The following is a 19,938-nucleotide window of genomic DNA, read 5'->3' as shown; positions in this document are numbered from 1 at the left end:
ACAGAAACGGGAGCCAAGTGCTGAACAGAATTTGATCATTCTGAGGAGGCAAATAACGCAAATGCGGTACTTTCTTTTCGTTGCAATGTTTAAACCTCGTGCCTGGCGGTAGACATCGCCCTCAACGCTGTGCTCTGGGTACTGGATGGCAATTCATATTGCATCCAATCGTGATTTGAGTTCCTCTGTTAACCCCTGCCAATATGCGTGGTGAATCACGGAGCACTGCGAAGCCGAATCGCCGTTAACGCTGCGATTGCGTTGCGTGGCTCGAAGGGGGGCGTTTGGGGCATATTTCAGATCAGGGGCTGTGGAGAGGAGGCTGATTTTGGAGCGAGGGGGAGGAGAAAGGGGAACGGCTGACACAAGCTCAATACCATTGGAAAAACAGCCGGAGTAAGGGAGCAGCTGTGACTAAGCACGGAGCAATCTGACGTCCGAGCCAAGACTGCAGACAGGCAGCGGAACGGAGCGCAGCGCTCGCCCAGCCACACGGAGAGAGCGATTTAAAACCCCCGGACATCGACCGACAACCCACAACCATGCCAAAATCAGCAGGCGAGTATGTATCGAAGCATTGGGTTTTTGTTTTTCTCTTCCCAGTGGTCGTCATGTCGCTGCTTAAGATGCACTCAATAAATAGACGGCCTTTCATGCAGGGTGCGTGCAATTATTTCCTTGAAAATCCTAGGAAGCGGCAGGAAAAGAGCGTGCAGTTCCCCGAAAAGAAGAGCGTATTGATCCCAGCGCCGATGCCAGTGCGTTGGACGCGGAGTGAGAGTCTAAACTAATTTTGGTTGCTTTCTGTGTGAAAGTGGGCCTCCATTAACATCTCAACTTCGATGAAGTTGGTTCTATCTCATTTCATTTGGGTCAGGAGTCACATGCTGTAATCTGAGTTGCTATTTTGTTTCCCGAGCTCACAGTCGGGGGTTGGGGAACTGGTGGGAATGATCAGACATTTTAATATTTAAAGTGGCTTGAAGATTTTGCTTTAAAAACAACAAGGGCACGAAATGGCCTGGGCTTGCATTTACTTGTAAAAAAAAATTGACATTTCTGTTGTCTGTGAGACCTCCCTGGTTCTGAGCCGAGCTGGGGTACAGACGATTTGTTGACCTTCAGTCAGCGCGCTGAGGCTGCAGTGTCTGTCATCAATCTACTGAACTATTCTTGAACAAGCCACCAGTACAGCTGTCTATCTGTGACACAACTCACCGAGCCACAGGATTTGCGTCAACCTTAACCAGAACAAGGTACATTTGTGTTGTGTCCCAAGACATCTAACGAGTCTCATTGACCGAGTCTGGGCCCCGTGATGAGACAGAAATACAAGGGGAGAGCTCATTTTCATTTGTACAAATACTTGCTTCCACCAGTGCAATGAAAAACTTTCTTGCAGTGACATCAGAAAAGCAGAGTTCACAAGAAAACAAATGCAAAAAACATACACCTTTTTAACAAGAAAACTCAGGGCAAAACTTGCAAAGTGGTCATACCACTGCTGGACAAGGCCATCCTCGGGGTGGAGGGGCAACACCTTATTCTGTCTGTGTGCCCACCAACCTCATGGCATGAAGATCGATTTCCCCTTCTGGTGAAGAGTCCACCCCTCCCCTCACCTCCCTCTATTCCCCACTCTAACCCTTAACAACTTCTCACCTGTCTATTACTTCCCCGGGTTCCCTCCCCTTGTCTTCCATGGTCCAGTTTCCTCTCCTATCAGATTCTTTCTTCTCCAGCCCTTGACTTTTCCCACCCACCTGGCTTCATCTATCACCTTCCAGCTAGCCTCTTCCCCCTTCACCCCCACCTTTTTATTCTGGCATCTGGCATATTGATGAAGGAAGAGCAGTAGATGTAGTGTATATGGATTTCAGCAAGGCATTTGATAAGGTACCCCATGCAAGGCTTATTGAGAAAGTAAGGAGGCATGGGATCCAAGGGGACATTGCTTTGTGGATCCCGAACTGGCTTGCCCACAGAAAGCAAAGAGTGGTTATAGATGGGTCATATTCTGCATGGAGGTCGGTCACCAGTGGAGTGCCTCAGGGATCTGTTCTGGGACCCCTACTCGTCGTGATTTTTATAAATGACCTGGATGAGGAAGTGGAGGGATGGGTTAGTAAGTTTGCTGATGACACTAAGGTTGTAGGTGTTGTGGATAGTGTGTAGGCCTGTCAGAGGTTACACCAGGACATTGATAGGATACAAAACTGGGCTGAGAAGTGGCAGATGGAGTTCAACCCAGATAAGTGTGAAGTGGTTCATTTTGGTAGGTCAAATATGAAGTATTAATGGTAAGACTCTTGGCAGTGCGGAGGATCGGAGGGATCTTGGGGTCCGAGTCCATAGGATGCTCAAAGCAGTTGCAGAGGTTGACTCTGTGGTTAAGAAGGTATATGGTGTATTGGCTTTTACCAATCGTGGAATTGAATTTAGGAGCTGAGAGGTAATGTTGTGGCTATATAGGACCCTGGTCAGACCCCACTTGGAGTACTGTGCTCAGTTCTGGTTGCCTCACTACAGGAAGGATGTGGAAGCCATAGAAAGGGTGCAGAGGAGATTTACAAGGGTGTTGCCTGGATTGTGGAGCATGCCTTATGAGAATAGGTTGAGTGAACTTGGCCTTTTCTCCTTGGAGCGACGGAGGATGAGAGGTGACCTGATATAGGTGTATAAGATGTTGAGAGGCGTTGATCGTATGGATAGTCAGAGGCTTTTTCCTAGGGCTGAAATGGTTGCCACAAGAGGACCCAGGTTTAAGGTGCTGGGAGTAGGTACAGAGATGTCAGGAGGAAGTCTTTTACTCAGAGAGTGGAGAGTGCATGGACTGGGCTGCTGGCAACGGTGGTGGAGGCGGATACAATAGGGTCTTTTAAGAGACTTTTGGATAGGTACATGTAAGTCTAGCAATTTCTAAGGTAGGGACATGTTCGGCACAACCTTGTGGGCCGAAGGGCCTGTGTTGTGCTTTAGGTTTTCTATGTTTCTATATTTCTATCTTCTTCCTTCCTTCTCAGTCTTGGCTGAAGATGTCGACTGTTTACTCTTTCCCATAGATGTTGCCTGACCTGCTGAGCTCCTCCAGCATCTCATGTGTGTTGCTGTGAACTTCCAGCACCTGCTGACTTTCCCATGTTAATGATATTGCTGCTAGAGTAGTGATAGTGTTTTGAAGGTAGCTTTAAACTTGCTCTGAGATGTGTGTTTTGAGGCAGAGGTGGTGAACCTTTACCAGAGTGTTCACCCAAATTGGTGATAATCTTCAAAAAAACATTCTGCTTGCGTGCTGTGGTAATTTTGAGCAGAGATTATCTATCGTTAATACATTAAGGGAAGTCTGTAACTTGGAGGCATTTTGATGTGGCAGAACCAAGGCGAGGTGGCCAAGAGCGAGGAAGGCCTGAGGTTCGATCGTTCTAAGTGCTGTGGCGAAGGCCACATCGGGGCTGCAGGGTCCAGTTACCAGATTGACTGGACTCAATGTTTGCATGGAGACTGAAGCACAAGGATGAATCAAAAAGGTCAATCACAGGCTGAATCAAGGCGGTGGGGTCTTGGCCTCACTGCGTATCGAGACGATTCCACCCGATGTTTGGACGTTGATGTAGACGCCGGGCCAGATTGAAAAGGTCAGGGTGTCAGTGCCGGAGGCGAGGGATGCTCCAAGACTCGGCTCTATGCTGAATATGGGGCTCTTTACAGGCTTTGGTTGTGGTTAATATCTGTGTGATGTGTTTCTTTTTCTCTCTGCACATTGAGAGTTCAGTGGACATTTTTCATATCGGCTCTTCTGTGTTTCTTTGTTTCATAGCCGCCTGTTAGGAGACAAATCTTAAAGTTGTATCATGTATGCATACTTTGATAGTAAATGTAGTTCACACTTCGAAATTTGAAATTAGTAGAAATAACTATGGACTCTTTAATGGAAAAAAGACAGGTCCTGTTGCTTATTCATGGTTTTACTAATAACAAAAACATAAAGCACTTTAGAAAACCTGTTGAACGTTATTAATATTCATCTTTTAAAGACAATTGAAAAATAACATCAATTTTAAATAGTGCTGTTATGTTGTTAAACCTCATCTATAACATAAGAAATATGAACCTGAAATTACAAGCATTGGTGCTTCGATGCTGTTGGCAGATGAGGCCGGATCAAGGTTTAATCGATGCAGATTATAGACTTGGATCTAATTCAGTTTTTATGTTGTGTTCTGGTGCTCTTTTTGTTATTACTTTTGGGTAATTTTGAATCGGGGCAGCCTACAGATAAGGAACACTGAGCTGAAATGTGCCTTTTGATTTTGTGTTTTATATTCTGTGTTTGTACTCGTTTTTTTTGTTGGCATTTGGCATGTGGTGGGAAGGGGCAGGACTTGATGTTTGATGATTTTCCTGGAATGGTTTGGATCCATGATTCTTCTGTTGCGTGATTGTGGGGAGGACTGCATACATGTATGTTGAATCTTTGAATATTCATAAAAGATCAAGGAATGGAAAATAAAAACACTTCACTCTCGATGAGACTTCTGTTGCTGAAATAACAATGGCAAATATTTTATGTCCAGCTTGTCCTTGGTTGTTTTGAGAGCTAGGCACGAATTACTAATTTCATCAGTAAGTCTACTTCTATAATTAGACGTGTCCAAGTTCATTACTGCAGACAATGACTCAGATGAATATTCATGGTGGTACTAAACTACATATAGTATTGACTGTTATTTTTGTGAATATCCAGTGTTCACTCATAAATGACAGGAGGAAAAGAAATAAGTGAAGCCATTGCCAACTGTTTACTGTCCAAATACTGATGTGTACACCAGGCCTGTGAGGATTTCAAAGTAAATCATCCAACGTCATGTGTTCTCACAACCATCCAGCTGGTGCCAAGTGGGCGTGAGGCATTTCGTGTGAAAACACCTCACTGTTTTTGGGTTGCAGAAGAACCATTCACTGGTTCTTTTGACAGAAAAGATAATGATTAGGTATGTTTTTATTGTAGTTCAATAGTTCCGTTTAATATCAGAGAATGTATACAATATACAACCCAAAATTCTTACTCTTTAGGTGGGGTTTAAAGAATTGAGAGATGGCACCGCATGGACCATGTCAACAATTTTGTGCGTGTGTCAGAGGTTCGCCACCCCTTGACTAGACACCTATCAAACACTGTAGGTAACTACTTCTCAAAGTTCAAGTTCAAACTAACTCTATTATCAAAGTGCATATATGTCACCATATACTAGCTTGAGATTCATTTTGCTACAGGTCTTCACAATAGAACACACAAAATGCAATTGAATCAATGAAAAGCAACATACAGACTGACAAACAGCCAATGAGCTAGAGAAATCAAATTGTGCATATGCAAAAATAAACTAATAACAATAATAAATATAAATAAATAATACTGAGAGCATGAGATCTTGAAAGTGAGTTCATATGTTATGTTCAGTGATTAGTTCAGTGTTGTAGTGAGTGAAGTTATCCATGCTGGTTCAGGAGCCTGATGGTTGAAGAGTAATACCCATTCCTGAACCTGACGGTGTGGGACCTGAGGTTCCTGTACCCCCGTCCAGTGACAGCGGTGAGAAGAGAGCACTGCCTGGATGGTAGGGGTCCTTGATGATGGAGGCTGCTGTCTTGTGGCAGCGCTCTGTGTAGATGTGTTCACTGGTGGGGAGGGATCTTCCTGTGATGGACTGGGCTGAATACACAACTTTGTGTAGGCTTTTCCGTTCTTGGGTATTGGTGCTTCCGTACCAGGCATGCAACACGTTCCGGGGAGTTGCTGCTTTGTGGGTGAAGAAGATCATCCTTTTCCCCCTATCCTAAACAGACAGACAGATAGACATACTTTATTAATCCCGAGGGAAATTGGGTTTCGTTACAGTTGCACCAACCAAGAATGGTGTAGAAATATAGCAAAATAAAACCAGAAATAATTAAATAATAAGTAAATTATGCCAAGTGGAAATAAGTCCAGGACCAGCCTACTGGCTCAGGGTGTCTGACACTCCGAGGGAGGAGTTGTAAAGTTTGATGGCCACAGGCAGGAATGACTTCCTATGACGCTCAGTGTTACATCTCGGTGGAATGAGTCTCTGGCTGAATGTACTCCTGTGCCTGACCAGTACATTATGGAGTGGATGGGAGACATTGTCCAAGATGGCATGCAACTTGGACAGCATCCTCTTTTCAGACACCACCATCAGAGAGTCCAATTCCACCCCCACAACATCACTGGCCTTACGAATGAGTTTGTTGATTCTGTTGGTGTCTGCTACCCTCAGCCTGCATGATGAAGGATTCTAGTCCAAAGCATCGATAGTTCATTCCCCTCCATAGACACTGACTAACCTGAGTTCCTCCAGCATTTTATGTTTTGTTTAATATTTCCAGCATCTACAGCCTCACTCATGTCTTGTGTCAACCCATGTCCTCTCATTTTGTCTGATATGGGGAAAAGTTCCTTGTTTATATCTCTCATAATTTTATATACTTCAATCATATCCCTTCTTGACCTTCTCTACTCGAGGGAGACCAGACCCAGTCTCTCTTCTTAATCAGAACTCTCCATCCCAGACAACGTTATGGTGAATCTCCTGTACATCTCTGTTTTAAACACCCTGACAGACTCCACTTCCACTGTCCCTGCAGACAGTGATTTCCATGTCATCTCACTTACAACATGAAACAGTTTATCCTTTATCTCTGTCTCAGTCCAAAATGCCAACTGTTTATTCACTCCATAGATGCTGCCTGACCTGCTTAGTTCCTTCACCATTTTGTGTGTTACTCCCTCCCTGTATCCTTGCTCAGTACTACATATAGTACTTTGTAAAGTTCTGAGGCGCATATATATATAGCTAGGGGACCTAATACCCGATGTAGATTGGGGGACCTTTGTCAAGCACCTGCACTCCGCCTGCCACAATATGCGGCCACCCATTCTAATGCCACTTCCCAACCCTATGTCAATCTATGGCCTCCTCTACATCAACCTGGCAGCATGAACATTGATTACTCTAATTTCTGGTTAAAAGTACTTAGATCAAAAATGCATGTTATTTGTTATAAAATATGTCTTGAGGAAGAGACTCAGAGAGGTCAGAATTACATGGATATCATGTCCATGTGCTGTCCCATACCAACCTCCTCCCAGCTCATTTCAGCTCACACCACCAGCTTAACTTCAAGATAACCAGTGCTGATAATGTTTTCCTTTCTCCCTAACGCTTACTCAACTGGCCTTAAACATATAGTATGGTATCCTCCTGATTAGTGCAGTCACTTTACAGAAACAACTGGAAGACTGTGTCCTGGTGCTGCCTGTAAAGAGTTTGTGTGTGCTCCTATTGGGTTTCCTCCAGGTGCTCCAGATCCTTCCCACATTACAGAGATGTATAGCTATGTTTAGTGAGTTGTGGGCATGCTGTGCTGACACCATAAATGTGGTAACTTGCCGGCTGCTCAGCTAAATCTTTGCTGACTGATTTGACGCAGACAATGTACCTCACTGAATGTGTCGATGTTAGTGGTTAGCAAAACACTTTGCAGTATAGATGACCTGGGTTCAATTCCTGCCGATGCCTGCAGGGAGCTTGTATGTTCTCCACGTGACTATGTGGGTTTCCTCCAGGTGCTCTGGTTTCCTCCTACAGTCCAAAGACCTACCGGTTGATGGGATCATTGGTATTTGTGCATTGCCCCATGATTAGTCTAGGATTAAGATGGGAAATTGCTGGGGCAATATGGCTCAAAGGGCCAGAAGGGCCTATTCCATGCTGTATCTAGCTAATCTTTAATCCTTAAACTTCTTTACCCTAAAAGGATTTTGCTCAGTTTGACAGCTTGGTCAGCATAGGCAAGTTAGGCCTAAGGCCTTATTTCAATCCTGTATAACTCTAGGACGCCAGAACAACTCCTACTGTGGCAAGTTCAATTTTCCCACTGCTCTCTGAGTAAACAAGTTTTTCCTGAGCGCCCTACTGAATTTATTGCATCTAGTTTAGTCTGCTTCAAGGTCTCACTATGTCCACACTCTTGAAACACCTCACTAGTAGCCAATGAAGATCTTAAAATCTCCATTAGGGCCCCAGCTATCTCCAGCCTGCCTCTCTTCACAGCCTAGGATACATCTCGTGTGATTTCAATTCCTGACTGTGACCCAAGATATCCAGCAACCTAACCACTACGCTATCAATTTCAATTGGCGTTTATAGCATGGGAAGGGCGAGGAGGAGTCATATTTGGACATATTCAGTGCAGTGCTCATTGAAGCAAACATGTAGGAGCCGTCATTCCATAAATCACATGCAACAATGAAACAGGCCCTTCAGCCCTTTGAATAGATACTGACCATCAAGCCTCCATTTGCATTATTCCCTAATCTCTCCACATTCCTATTGCTGCCATTTAAGAAGCTTTTAGACAAACATATGAATATGTAGAGAATAGTGGGATATGGACACACTCAGCAGAAGAGCTTTAATTTAATTCCATACATTTGGTGCAGACATTGTAGGCCAATGGGCCTATTCTTATGCTAAACTATTCTACATTTGAATGGTGGTTTAGGCTGAGGTTGGTACCCACATACCTCAACCATAATCCATTTATTTATTTATTGAGATACAGCGCAGAACAGGCCCTTCCGGCCTATCAGGACGTGTCATCTAGCAATCCCCTGATTTAGCACTAGCCTAATCACGGGACAATTTAGGTTAATGAACAATTAACCTACCAACCAATTCCTCTTTGGTATGTGAGAGGAAACTAGAGCACCCAGAGGAAACCCACACTGTCACGGGGAGAACGTACAAACTCGTTACAGGCAGCGGTGGGAATTGAACCCAGGTCACCGGTACTGTAAAACGTTGTGCTAATGGGTGTATGAGGACCGTGTCTCATCCACTCATCACAAAGTGGAGGATCTGCACACTCAACCCAAGTTGCAACAGGCAGCCCAATCTGTGTATTGTGCTGGACTGTATAATACTTGCCCTTATCGTTTTCTAATAGAAGAACATTAAGGTGGGAGGGAGGGATGGGAATAGCGAGTGGGAGGCTGGGAAAGGGGCTTGCATTGCTGCTGTTTGTGTGTTTTGGTGTAACATTGTGGACATGCTATGCTGACCCTTGTGGATTTGGTGTGCTGGGTGTCAACACAAACGATGCATGACAGTGAATATTTCAATGCATATGTGATAAATAAGTCTGGACCAAATTAAGAAAGGAACACCTTGTTCACTCAGCATCTGAACAGTTGGCTGATTCTCCCTCCCCCCCCCATACATCTATTCGATAAGGGCCGATGAAAGTGTGCCCTGTGAATGACCTGTACAAGCCCAGTCACTGAATTCCCAAATATAGTAACACTCCAATAATCTGCTGTCTGACTATTGGGAAATCCTGATGGTTTGGTAACTGGCTAACTTTAAAATACCAGGGACCCAGATGCTATGCTCTTTTTAGTCCTCCTCTAATCCCATTTTACCCTCCCCCATTCCCATCAACTATCCACAGATTTGATTCACTCACTGAAGAGTATTTACAGTGTCCAAACACATTTGGGATGCAAGAAAAACTGTCACAAAAGGTAGAAGGGGCTTGACCCAAAAGCAGAGCATCAGAGACAATTTAGCAGTAAAGGGTATTTTCCTAGTAAATTGCAAAATGACAAGCCATGAAGGGACACAAAACAAGAAAGGACAGATACTAAACTCTCAGGTAACAGGGTAACTGATGACTAGGAGCAACTAGTTGAGGCTGGCTGGTTCAAAAGGTAAAAAAATAGACTGCGGATGAAAGTTGGGTTTAAATAGGCTGCAGGTGAGTTGGAAACAAGTGGCAGGCAACTCTTGAACGCTGGGTGGAGACTGTGAGGTGCCTGCTCGTGCAAGCCTGATAAAAATTGGAGCATGCCAAGGAAGCCAATGAACTCGCAAGGAGAACATGCAAACTCCATGCAGACAGCACTAGAGGTCGTTCAAACCTGGATGTCTGGAACGGTGAAGCATCAGCTCTAACAGATACACCACTGTTGCCAGTTTTGTAATGCCTTTTACTTTATGCCAGAGTGATCTGCAAGCAGTGAAGCACTTTTCAAAGTGTGCTCATTTTGTAAAGCAACCAGTTGGCACAGAGCAAGCTGGTGTAAGCGACAAAGTGACAACAATTGATTGTTTTGAATTTGTGTGAGGGAAATATGGACCATTGCACACCAGAGACACAAGAAAATTCAGATGCTGTTATCTGAAGCAACACACAAAACAGTGAAGGAACTCAGCAGGTCAGGCAGCTCTTGTGGTGGAAAATGGACAGTTCAGGTCAAGATCCTTCATCTGAACTAAAATATGGTGGGGAGATAGCCAGTATGAAGTGATGAAGATAATAATAATCTATGTAAATCTTTAGAAAGCCACAATACTAAGCACCATGAGAATAGTCCGAAACTTCCTAGCAATTGAGAAATGAGTTTGCTTGGCTCTTCTGGTACCTCAGATTTTACCAGCTTGAGCTGAGAAAATATAAATAATGATAACTTATTTATCAAGCAATTTTCATCCAAAGTGCTCTACAATGGGATAAAGTGCAAATATGAAAATAAGGGACAAAAAGATGTTAGTTAAAAGCAAGGTGAAATAAATAGGTTTTGAGCTGATGTTTAAAAGTCTCAATTGAGTCTGCATCCCTTATAGTTTTAGGCATTGAATTCCACAGTTAAGGAGCGTCGTTCAAAAAAGCTGATCTGCCAATTATCTTTTGAGGGAGATCATTTAAATTTAAGAGACCGGCGGAAGAGGACCAGAGAGCTCGAGCAGGATTATAAAATAAAAGCCATGCTCTGATATTCTCTGGTCCCAGACCATTGAGAACTTTAAAAACAACTAAGAGAACTTTAGAATCAATACTAAAAGATATAGGAAGCAATGTTCCTGCTAATATTTTCTTACAGCTATATGAATTAACCATGGCTTTGAGCAGCAAATGTTTACACAGCTTGAAAACTGCATGGCACTTTAATTTCTTTTTGTATGTATACTTCTAATATTTAGAACAAAAATTGAAAAATCACATACTTTTCTATTTATTAATTCAAGGGTATAATGAATTACAGTACAATAAAGAACATCTTTCACATTTTGTAAACTTTTTTTCCTCTCTTTAGTACAGATCTAGATAAATTTTGCATCCACAGATGCGTCCCAACCTGTTGATTTCCACCAGAGTGTTTCCCCATAGTTTGACACCTGACTTCCTGTGTGATATTTGCTGTGCCCCTTTCCAGTCACTGGGATCTCTGTTCACATACTCCCTTTCCAGCCACCTGGATCACTATTCCCATGGAATATGTGATAGCTATTCCGTATTTCAATTCATGTGATTCATTGAGATTTTTATCATATTGTGTAATGTTGAAAAGTAATGCATTAGAGGACTGTCTGGGTGTTAATCGATGCAAAAGTCAATAGTTCAGGAAAAAAAGTCAATTCCAACTCATTCCAGAAAGTCCCAAGTGTCAAAGTCAAAGTTGAGTTTATTGTCATGTGGACAAGTACAGTTTGCAGAGGTTTAATGAGTAAACTTCATTTATCACCAAAGTCCAAATATGTCACCATATACTATCCTGAAATTCATTTTCTTGCAGGCATTCACAGTAGAACAGAGAAATACAATAGAATCAATGAAAAATTACACACAAGCAAAGATAATGTAAAACTACACACACAGAAAGATGGACAAACGAAAACCTGCAGCAGCCTCCCAGCAACATAGCATGAGATGCACAACATTATAAATGAAATATAAATTAAACAATCGTTACAAGAAAGAACACAATTAGAACTTGCAATGCAAAGTGACTGGCTTCCAGGAGCTTTACAGATAACAGGGTTGATGCAATGCTCGACCATTAATTCTCAATGCTGAATATGATGTATAGAATCGGAATCAGGTTTGTTATCACCGGCACGCGATGTGAAATTTGTTAACTTAGCAGTTCAATGCAATACATAAGCTAGCAGAGAGAAAAAAATAATAATAAATACAATAAAGCATAATAATAAATAAACAAGTAAATCAATTACGTATATTGAACAGATTTTTTAAAAGTGTGCAAGAACAGAAATACTGTATATTAAAAACATGAGGTAGTGCTCAAAGCTTCAGTGTCCATTTAAAAATTGGATTGCAGAGGGGATAAGCTGTTCCTGAATCGCTCAGTGTGTGCCTTCAGGCTTCTGTACCTCCACCTGAATGTGCATTGGTCTAATGGGATTAAAGGCACGTAAGGCATTATCCCAGTGGGCATCAACCACAGCCTTCCGCCATCGAGGTGTGGGTTGAGGCCAGTGTGTTTCAGCTGATGGAGGAGGATTCAATTACCAGTGTCTACCCTAGTTTTCCACCTGACAAGGTGATAGGAATGATAAATGAGTCACCACCCAACAGCGGGTGAATTTGCACTTCCTAGATAGAGTGGATGTGGAGAGGATGTTTCAGTTAGTGGGTGAATCTAGCACCAGAGGGCACAAACTCGGAATAGACAAAAAAACTCTTCAGAACAGAGATGAGGAGGAATTTCTTTAGTCAGAGGATGGTGAATCTGTGGAATTTATTGCCACAGATGGCTGTGGAGGCAAAGTCATTGGGTATATTTAGAGCGGAGGTTGATAGGTTCTTGATTTATAAGGGTGTCAAAGGTTATGCAGAGAAGAGAAATTCAATCAGACATAGATTAGTGGAACAGACTTGGGCATTGGGATAGAAATAAGCCGCAGTGTAAATCCTCAGGTCCCTTACCCAGTGGCTGACTTTGCCCAGGCTACTGTCTGTGGGACCTTGAGGGAGCAGAGCAGCCCAGTGACAAAGAATTTCAGGCAGAAGGGCTGGGATTGTCACTGTGAAGAAGGTCACAGTCAGAGTGAGATGGGGACCGGACTGACTCTTTTTGACAACTCACCGAATTCTCACAGTTACCAAAGCCAGGATAAGTGAGAGCACAGAAAGGAATTCCAGAAAACGAGAAGAAATCCCCTCATAGGGAGGAATTGTAGAGAAAGAGGAGATGAGAGATAGAGTTAAGGTACAGGGTGAAATGCAGAGAAAGATGGAATTCAGAAATTAGGAAGGAAATCGAGTGGGAAAATTGACAACAAGGAATACTTGGTCTCGTCAAGAACCACATTGTCAACACTTCAAGCAGTCTGAATTTAATGTTTATGTGAAATTCTTCCCACTCCACTCCAAGGCTGTGAGGGAACTCCTTATATCCTGGATGTAGTCTGGTACCAGTTCAGGTTCTGTAGTCTTTATGTTGCCAGGAATGATCCTGGGAATGAAAGGTTTATCGTTTGAGGAGTATTTGTTGTCTCCAGGCCTGTACCCTGTACTCACTGGAGTTTCAAAGAATGTGAGGAATCTGTTGAAAGGCCTGGATAGTGTGGCTATACCAAGTATATTTCCTATAGTGGGAGAGTCTGGGTGTTCTGGGCACAGCTTCAGAATAGAAGAATGTTACTTTGGAACAGAGATGTGGAAGAATTTCTTTAGCTGGTGAATCTGTGGAATTCATTGCTGGAGATGCCTCTGGAGCCATATCATTGAGTATATTTAAAGCAGAGGTTGATAGATTCTTGATTAGTCATGGTGTCAAAGGTTACTGAGAGAAGGCAGGAGAATGGGGTTGAAGAGGTAAATAAATCAGTCATGGTGGAATTGTGGAGCAAACTTGTTTGCCCAAATGGCCTAATTCTGCTCCTGTCATATGGTGTTAGAACCATAGAACATTACAGCACAGTACAGGCCCTTCACCTCTCCATGTTGTGCCGACCCATATAATCCTTAAAAAAAAAGTATTAAACCCACACTACCCCTTAACCCTCTAATTTTCTTTCATCCATGTGCCTGTCCAAGAGGCTCTTAAATACCCCTAATGTTTTAGCCTCAACCACCATCCCTGGCAAGTCATTGCAGGCACTCACAACCCTCTGTGTAAAAAAACTTACCCCTGATGTCTCCCCTAAACTTCCCTCCCTTAATTTTGTACATATGCCCTCTGGTGTTAATCGTGCTCTGGGAAAAAGGTACTGACTATCCACCCTATCTACGCCTCTCATAATCTTGTAGACCTCTATCAAGTCCCCTCTCATTCTTCTACGCTCAAAAGAGAAAAGTCCCAGCTCTGCTAACCTTGCTTCATATGACTTGTTCTCCAAACCAGGCAACATCCTGGTAAATCTCCTCTGCACCCTCTCCATAGCTTCCACATCCTTCCTATAATGAGGTGACCAGAATTGAACACAATACTCTAAGTGTGGTCGCACCAGAGATTTGTAGAGTTGCAACATGACCTCTCTACGCTTGAAATCAATCCCCCTGTTAATGAAGCCTAGTATCCCATAGGCCTTCTTAACTACCCTATCAACATGCGCAGCGACCTTGAGGGATGTATGGATTTGAACCCCAAGGTCCCTTTGTTCATCCACACCCTTAAGTAACTGACCATTAATCCTGTACTCAGTCTTCTGGTTTGTCCTTCCAAAATGCGTCACCTCACACTTATTCAGATTGAACTCCATCTGCCATTTTTCTGCCCAGCTCTGCAGCCTGTTTATATCCTCTTGTAACCTTCGACAACCTGCAGCTCCATCCACAACTCCTCAAATCTTCGTGTCATCCGCAAACTTACTCACCCATCCTTCCACCTCTATATCCAGGTCATTTATAAAAATCAATGGGAGGCCCTCAATGAGCGTGGATTGAGGTAAAGAGACCAGCGATGAACTGCTTTGTAAATGTCTCCTTATCCCTTCGTCACTGCATTCCCCATGCATCATGTCTAGTGTACATAGTGCCTCCACCTTCTGTCAGTTTGAATAACAGAAGTTCGCCCTTACACAATACACACAAATCATTACCCAAAATTTTCAGATAAAGAATAAAAAAATTGTTCGGATAAAATAAATAAACATAAAATATGAAAGAAACAGCACATTTTATCAGCTGCTGTCAAGGGTTCACATGATATTTTAGAAAGCTGGGTGTTTGGCTTTTTTCCAGATCTTTATTTTACCAGATCAATGAGGCCTGCCTGGCTTGGTTTGAAACAGATCAATGCTTCTGGCCTCTGTAAGCTGACCACACACTCAGTGTAATTTTACGATAGAAATCCCACCCTGGAGAGCAAACACAGAAGTGAGGGGGAGGGTTAGGCAGCACTGAGAGATCACAGACCCTGATGCAGATACACCTTTTCAGATTGCTGTCAAGCCCAAGCCCCAACATAGGTGACCAGAGAAGATCCCATGTGTAGACGTAAGGGACTGCAACTACCGGAATCTCAAGCAGTAAACATTTTGCTGTAGAGACTCAGCAGGGTAAAAACATCTGCGGGGGAAAGAAATAGCTGATGTTTCAACCCAAAATGTTGACAGTTCCTTTCCTCCCACCTGTGCTGCCAGACCTTTTGAGTTCCTCCAGTAAATAGTTGTTAGAGATTATGTGTGCATTGTAGTTAGCACTGTGCATTCAGAGGGTGATGGGTGATTCAAAAAGCAGCACAGTAGCATAGTGGTTAGAGTAATGCTTTACATCACCAGCAATCAGAAGATCTGCGGTTCATTTCCCACCGCTGTCTGGAAGGAGTTTGTTCTCCCCATGACCTCAGGGTGTTCTGGTTTCCTCCCACATTCCAAAAAGGTAGCGGTTAGGGTTAGGAGGTTGTGAGCGTGCTTTGTTGGTGCCAGAAACATTTGAAGAAAAACTTCTGAGCTGTCTCCGGCACATCCTTGGGCTGTGTTGCTCATTGACGCAAACAACACATTGGCACAGTGTCATGTGATTGACAGTGTCAAGTGACTGACAGTGTCATGTGATTGACAGTGTCAAGTGATGTGGGTTGTAACAGTTGTAGAGAACTGCAAAACTAGAGCAAGAAAGCACTGGAGATAAAGCAGTGAGCCGCCTGGATTTATTGTTTTGGAATCAACGTGATGGCTATAATTACCTTTAACCTTTATAATCCTAAAGATCAACCATCATACCACCTGTTAATTCTTTTAAATTAATAACTACTTCAAACAGTCACCTGTCATAGAATGATGCCTCTCATTGAAAGATGATGAATTGGAATTGGTTTCTTATTGTCACACAGACTGGGATACAGTGAAAACTTGTCTTTCATAACTGTTAATAAAGATCAGCTGCAATATTAATGTCAGGCAGTGTTCAACACCATCACACCCATAGTACTAATCAAAAGCTGGGCCTCTGTACCTTCTGCAACTACATTTCTCATCAGGAGACCACAGTCAATGAAGATGGTAATAATATCTCCTCCTCGCTGGCAAGCAACACTGATTTTCCAATCCCGTTTCAAAGATATGTGCTTAACCCATTGCTCTCTCTACATCCATGACTGTGTGGCTAGGCACAGCTCAAATGCCATCTATAAATTTGTCGATGACACCTCTGTTGGAGGAATCTCAGATTGTGACAAGGAGACATACAGAAGGCCATTGGATTACTAATATAATTGGTTTGGCACGGCAATATGGGGTGGAGGGGCTGTCCTGTGCTGTACTGATCTACATTCAGTGTCCTGTCAGATTGATCAGCTAGTTCAATGGTGTCACAGTAACAACCTTGCACTTAGTCAGCAAATCCCAGAATTAATTGTGGGCTTCAGGAAGGAGAAGTCAGGGGAACACACACCAGTCCTTATCGAGTGACCAGCAATAGAAAGGATGAACAGCTTCAAGTTCCTGGGTGTCAGCGTCTCTGAAGATCTATCCTGGATCTAACATAATGATGCAATTACAAAGAAGGCATCTGTCATTAAGGACCCCCACCACCCAGGACATGCCCTCTTCTTATTGCTACCATCAGGGAGGAGGTTCAGAAGCCTGAAGGTACACACTCAACATTTTAGAAACATCTTCTTTCCCTCCCCCATTGGATTTCTGAGTGGATGTTGAACCAACCCATGAACTCAACCTCATTATTCTTACTCTCATTTTGCACTAGTTATTTAATTTAATCTATCTATATATCTAACTATCTACATATATGTGCAATACATATATACTTTGTATGGTAATTTATAGTTTTTTTGTGTACTGCTGCTGCTGCAAAGCAGCATATTTTGTAACATTTGCCAATGGTATTAAATCTGATTCTGACGCACAGCGAGGTAAAACAATTACAGAAAGTAGAAGAAAGTGTTACAGTGCAGGTAGACAATAAGGCCATGAAGAGGTTGATTGTGAGGTGAAGAGTACAAGAGAACCATTCAATAGTCTTTTATTAATCAAAAAGGGGAAAGGAGTTAAGAGCCTGTGGTCATTGCCCTCAACAACAGGTATATATCACTTTAGATACTGTTGGGGGATGACCTAACAGAGTCACAGTGTCGCGTGTCTGGCACTGATCTGCCTCTGTGACTCAGAAGGGAAGGAGGGGAGAGGAGGCATGCTGTGGTGATAGGGGATTCATTGGGGGAATGCACAGGAGGTTCTGTGGGTGAGAACCAGATTGCTGGATGGTATGTTGCCTCCTGGGTACCAGGGTCCAGGATATCTCAAATCCTCAGCATTCTTATGTGGGAGGGTGAGCAGCTAGAAGTCGTGGTCCATTTAGGTACCAATGACATGGGTAAGATGAGTGATAAGGTTCTGCTGAGGGAGTTCAGGGAGTTAGGTGCTAAGTTAAAGAGCAGGGCCTCCAGGGTTGTGATCTCAGGATTGCTATCTGTGCCATGTGTTAGTGAGGCCAGAACTGGGAAGATTATACAGTTTAATACATGGCTAAGGAGTTAGTGTAGGAAGGAGAGCAGAAGATTTTTGGAACATTGAGCTCTCTTCCAGGAAAGGTGGGACCTGTACAGAAGGGATGGTTTGGACCTGAACTGGAAGGGAACTAATGTCCTAATGGAAAGGCTTGTTAATGCTGCACGGTGGGGTTTAAACTGGAGTTGCAGGATGATGGGAACCAGAGTGCCAGAACAGTTAGTGGAGAGGTTGTGGTGGCAGATGTTGGTAAGACTTCAGACACAGTTAGGAATCAAAAGGTTGAGCATGGTGTGACCAGTGTTCTGAGCTGCAAGGTGTCTCTTAGGAAAGGCGGATAACAGTGCTGAAGATGAGGTGGCTGGTATACAAACAGGCAAAGGGTAGAGAGGAGAGGCTGTTGACAGGGAAAAATTGCAGTCAACAGGATGAGTCGCAATGTAAAAGGTGGACAAAATCAAAAAGGGCCAATACAGGTGTTGTATCTGAATGCGCGCAGTATACAGAATAAGGGAGATGAACTTGCAGCATAGTTGCAGATTGGCAGGTATGATGTTGTGGGTATCACTGAATCATAGCTGTACGATTATAGCTGGGAGCTTAACTCCAAACGATACACATTGTATCGGAAGAATAAGCAGGAAGGCGGGGGGGGGGGGGGGGGGGTGGGGGGGGGGGATGTTGCTGTGTTGGTAAAAAAATGTAATCAAATCAATGGAAAGAGATGACATAGAGTGGGAAGACGTTGAATCATTGTGGATAGAGATAAGGAACTGCAAGGATAAAAAGACCCTGATGGGAGTTGTACACAATCCCGAAAACAATTGTAACCCCCTGGGTCGCCTCAGGCTCGCTCAGCTCGATCTCGTCTAGGGGGAGCAGCCTTCGGCCCCGCCAAACTGGGTAATCAGCTGGTGTGGATGCTGTGTGATGTCCCCACCTCGCCAAAGAACAGACAGTACACCATATGCGATTAAATGAATACAATTTATAAAGGTTACTATAACTAAGTGGTTAATAACGATACAGTATATATGAAGGAAAAAAAATAAGGAAAAGGCACCAAACTTATCAAAGTCCAAACCACTTCGTACACAACCATTGGAGCTCAATTACTGAAGCCTTCTGGCCACCATTCGATCCCCTCCGAACTCCTCGACTCGTAGCTCAGGACCACCTGAAGTGGTCAACCAAGCACATCGATCTTCGTCTCCTCTCCTCGGGGTACCTCCTGGCCTTGGACCCCCACTTGGGGTCCGTTCCTCGCCCAGTTTACAGCATCGCGTCCTCTCTCTCTCTCTCACCCCCTCGCGCCGATCTGCCCAAAATGCCCGCCAACAATCGCTTACAGACTCAGGAGAAAGAACAACATTAATCCCAATTGGTTTACAAAGGAATACAATTCTCGTTATCAGTAAATTTTAACCCAAACAAGCTTCCAGCACTCTCTCGCAACAAAGAAGCATTCCTACTTTTAACAAAACAAAGAAGCCATTTTGATTACACAATCATAAGGAGATGATGTACAAATTACAACAGGAGATAGAAAATGCATGCCAAATGGGCAATATTACAATAGTCATGGGGATTTCAATATACAGGTTGATTGGAAAAATCAGGTTGGTGATGAATCCCAGGAGGGGAAATTTCTAGAATACTTACAAGATGGCTTTTCAGAGCTGCTCATGGTTGAGCTCAGTAGAAGATCAGCTATTCTGGACTGGGTGTTGGGCAATGACCTGGAATTGATTAGAGAGCTGAAGGTAAAAGAACCCTTATGGGAAGTGATCATAATATGATCAAGTTCACCCTGAAATTTGAAAAGGAGAAGCTAAAGTCAGGTGTATCAGTATAACAATGGAGTAAAAGAAATAGCATTATGAGAGAGGAATTGGCCAGAATTGATTGGAAAAGAACACATGCAGGGATGACAGCAAAGCAGCAATGGCTGGACTTTCTGGAAGCAATTCAAAAGGCACAAGGTGTATATATCCCAGAGTGGAAGAAGTTTTCTTAAGGAAAGATGACACAACTGTGGCTAACAAGAGAAGTCAAAGCCAACATAAAAGCCAAAGAGAGGGTATATAATAGAACAAAAGTTAGTGGGAAGTTAGATTTTTGGGAAGCTTTTAAAAACCAA

General features: G+C 43.3%; 1 protein-coding gene across 1 annotated transcript in view; it reads left to right on the top strand.

Moving 5' to 3' along the window:
- Positions 1-258: 258 nt before the first annotated feature.
- LOC140740288 (transitional endoplasmic reticulum ATPase-like) overlaps positions 259-19,938 on the top strand; it is a 79,342-nt gene continuing 59,662 nt past the window's right edge. The window contains 1 exon segment of the mRNA XM_073069426.1: positions 259-562. Coding sequence (XP_072925527.1) covers positions 543-562 — 20 coding nt within the window. The 5' untranslated portion in view covers positions 259-542.

The sequence above is a fragment of the Hemitrygon akajei genome, chromosome 16 (genome assembly GCF_048418815.1).
Source record: "Hemitrygon akajei chromosome 16, sHemAka1.3, whole genome shotgun sequence".
NCBI lineage: Eukaryota > Metazoa > Chordata > Chondrichthyes > Myliobatiformes > Dasyatidae > Hemitrygon > Hemitrygon akajei.
Note: the sequence above shows the minus strand (reverse complement) of the source record. Positions and strands in the feature narration are given on the sequence as shown.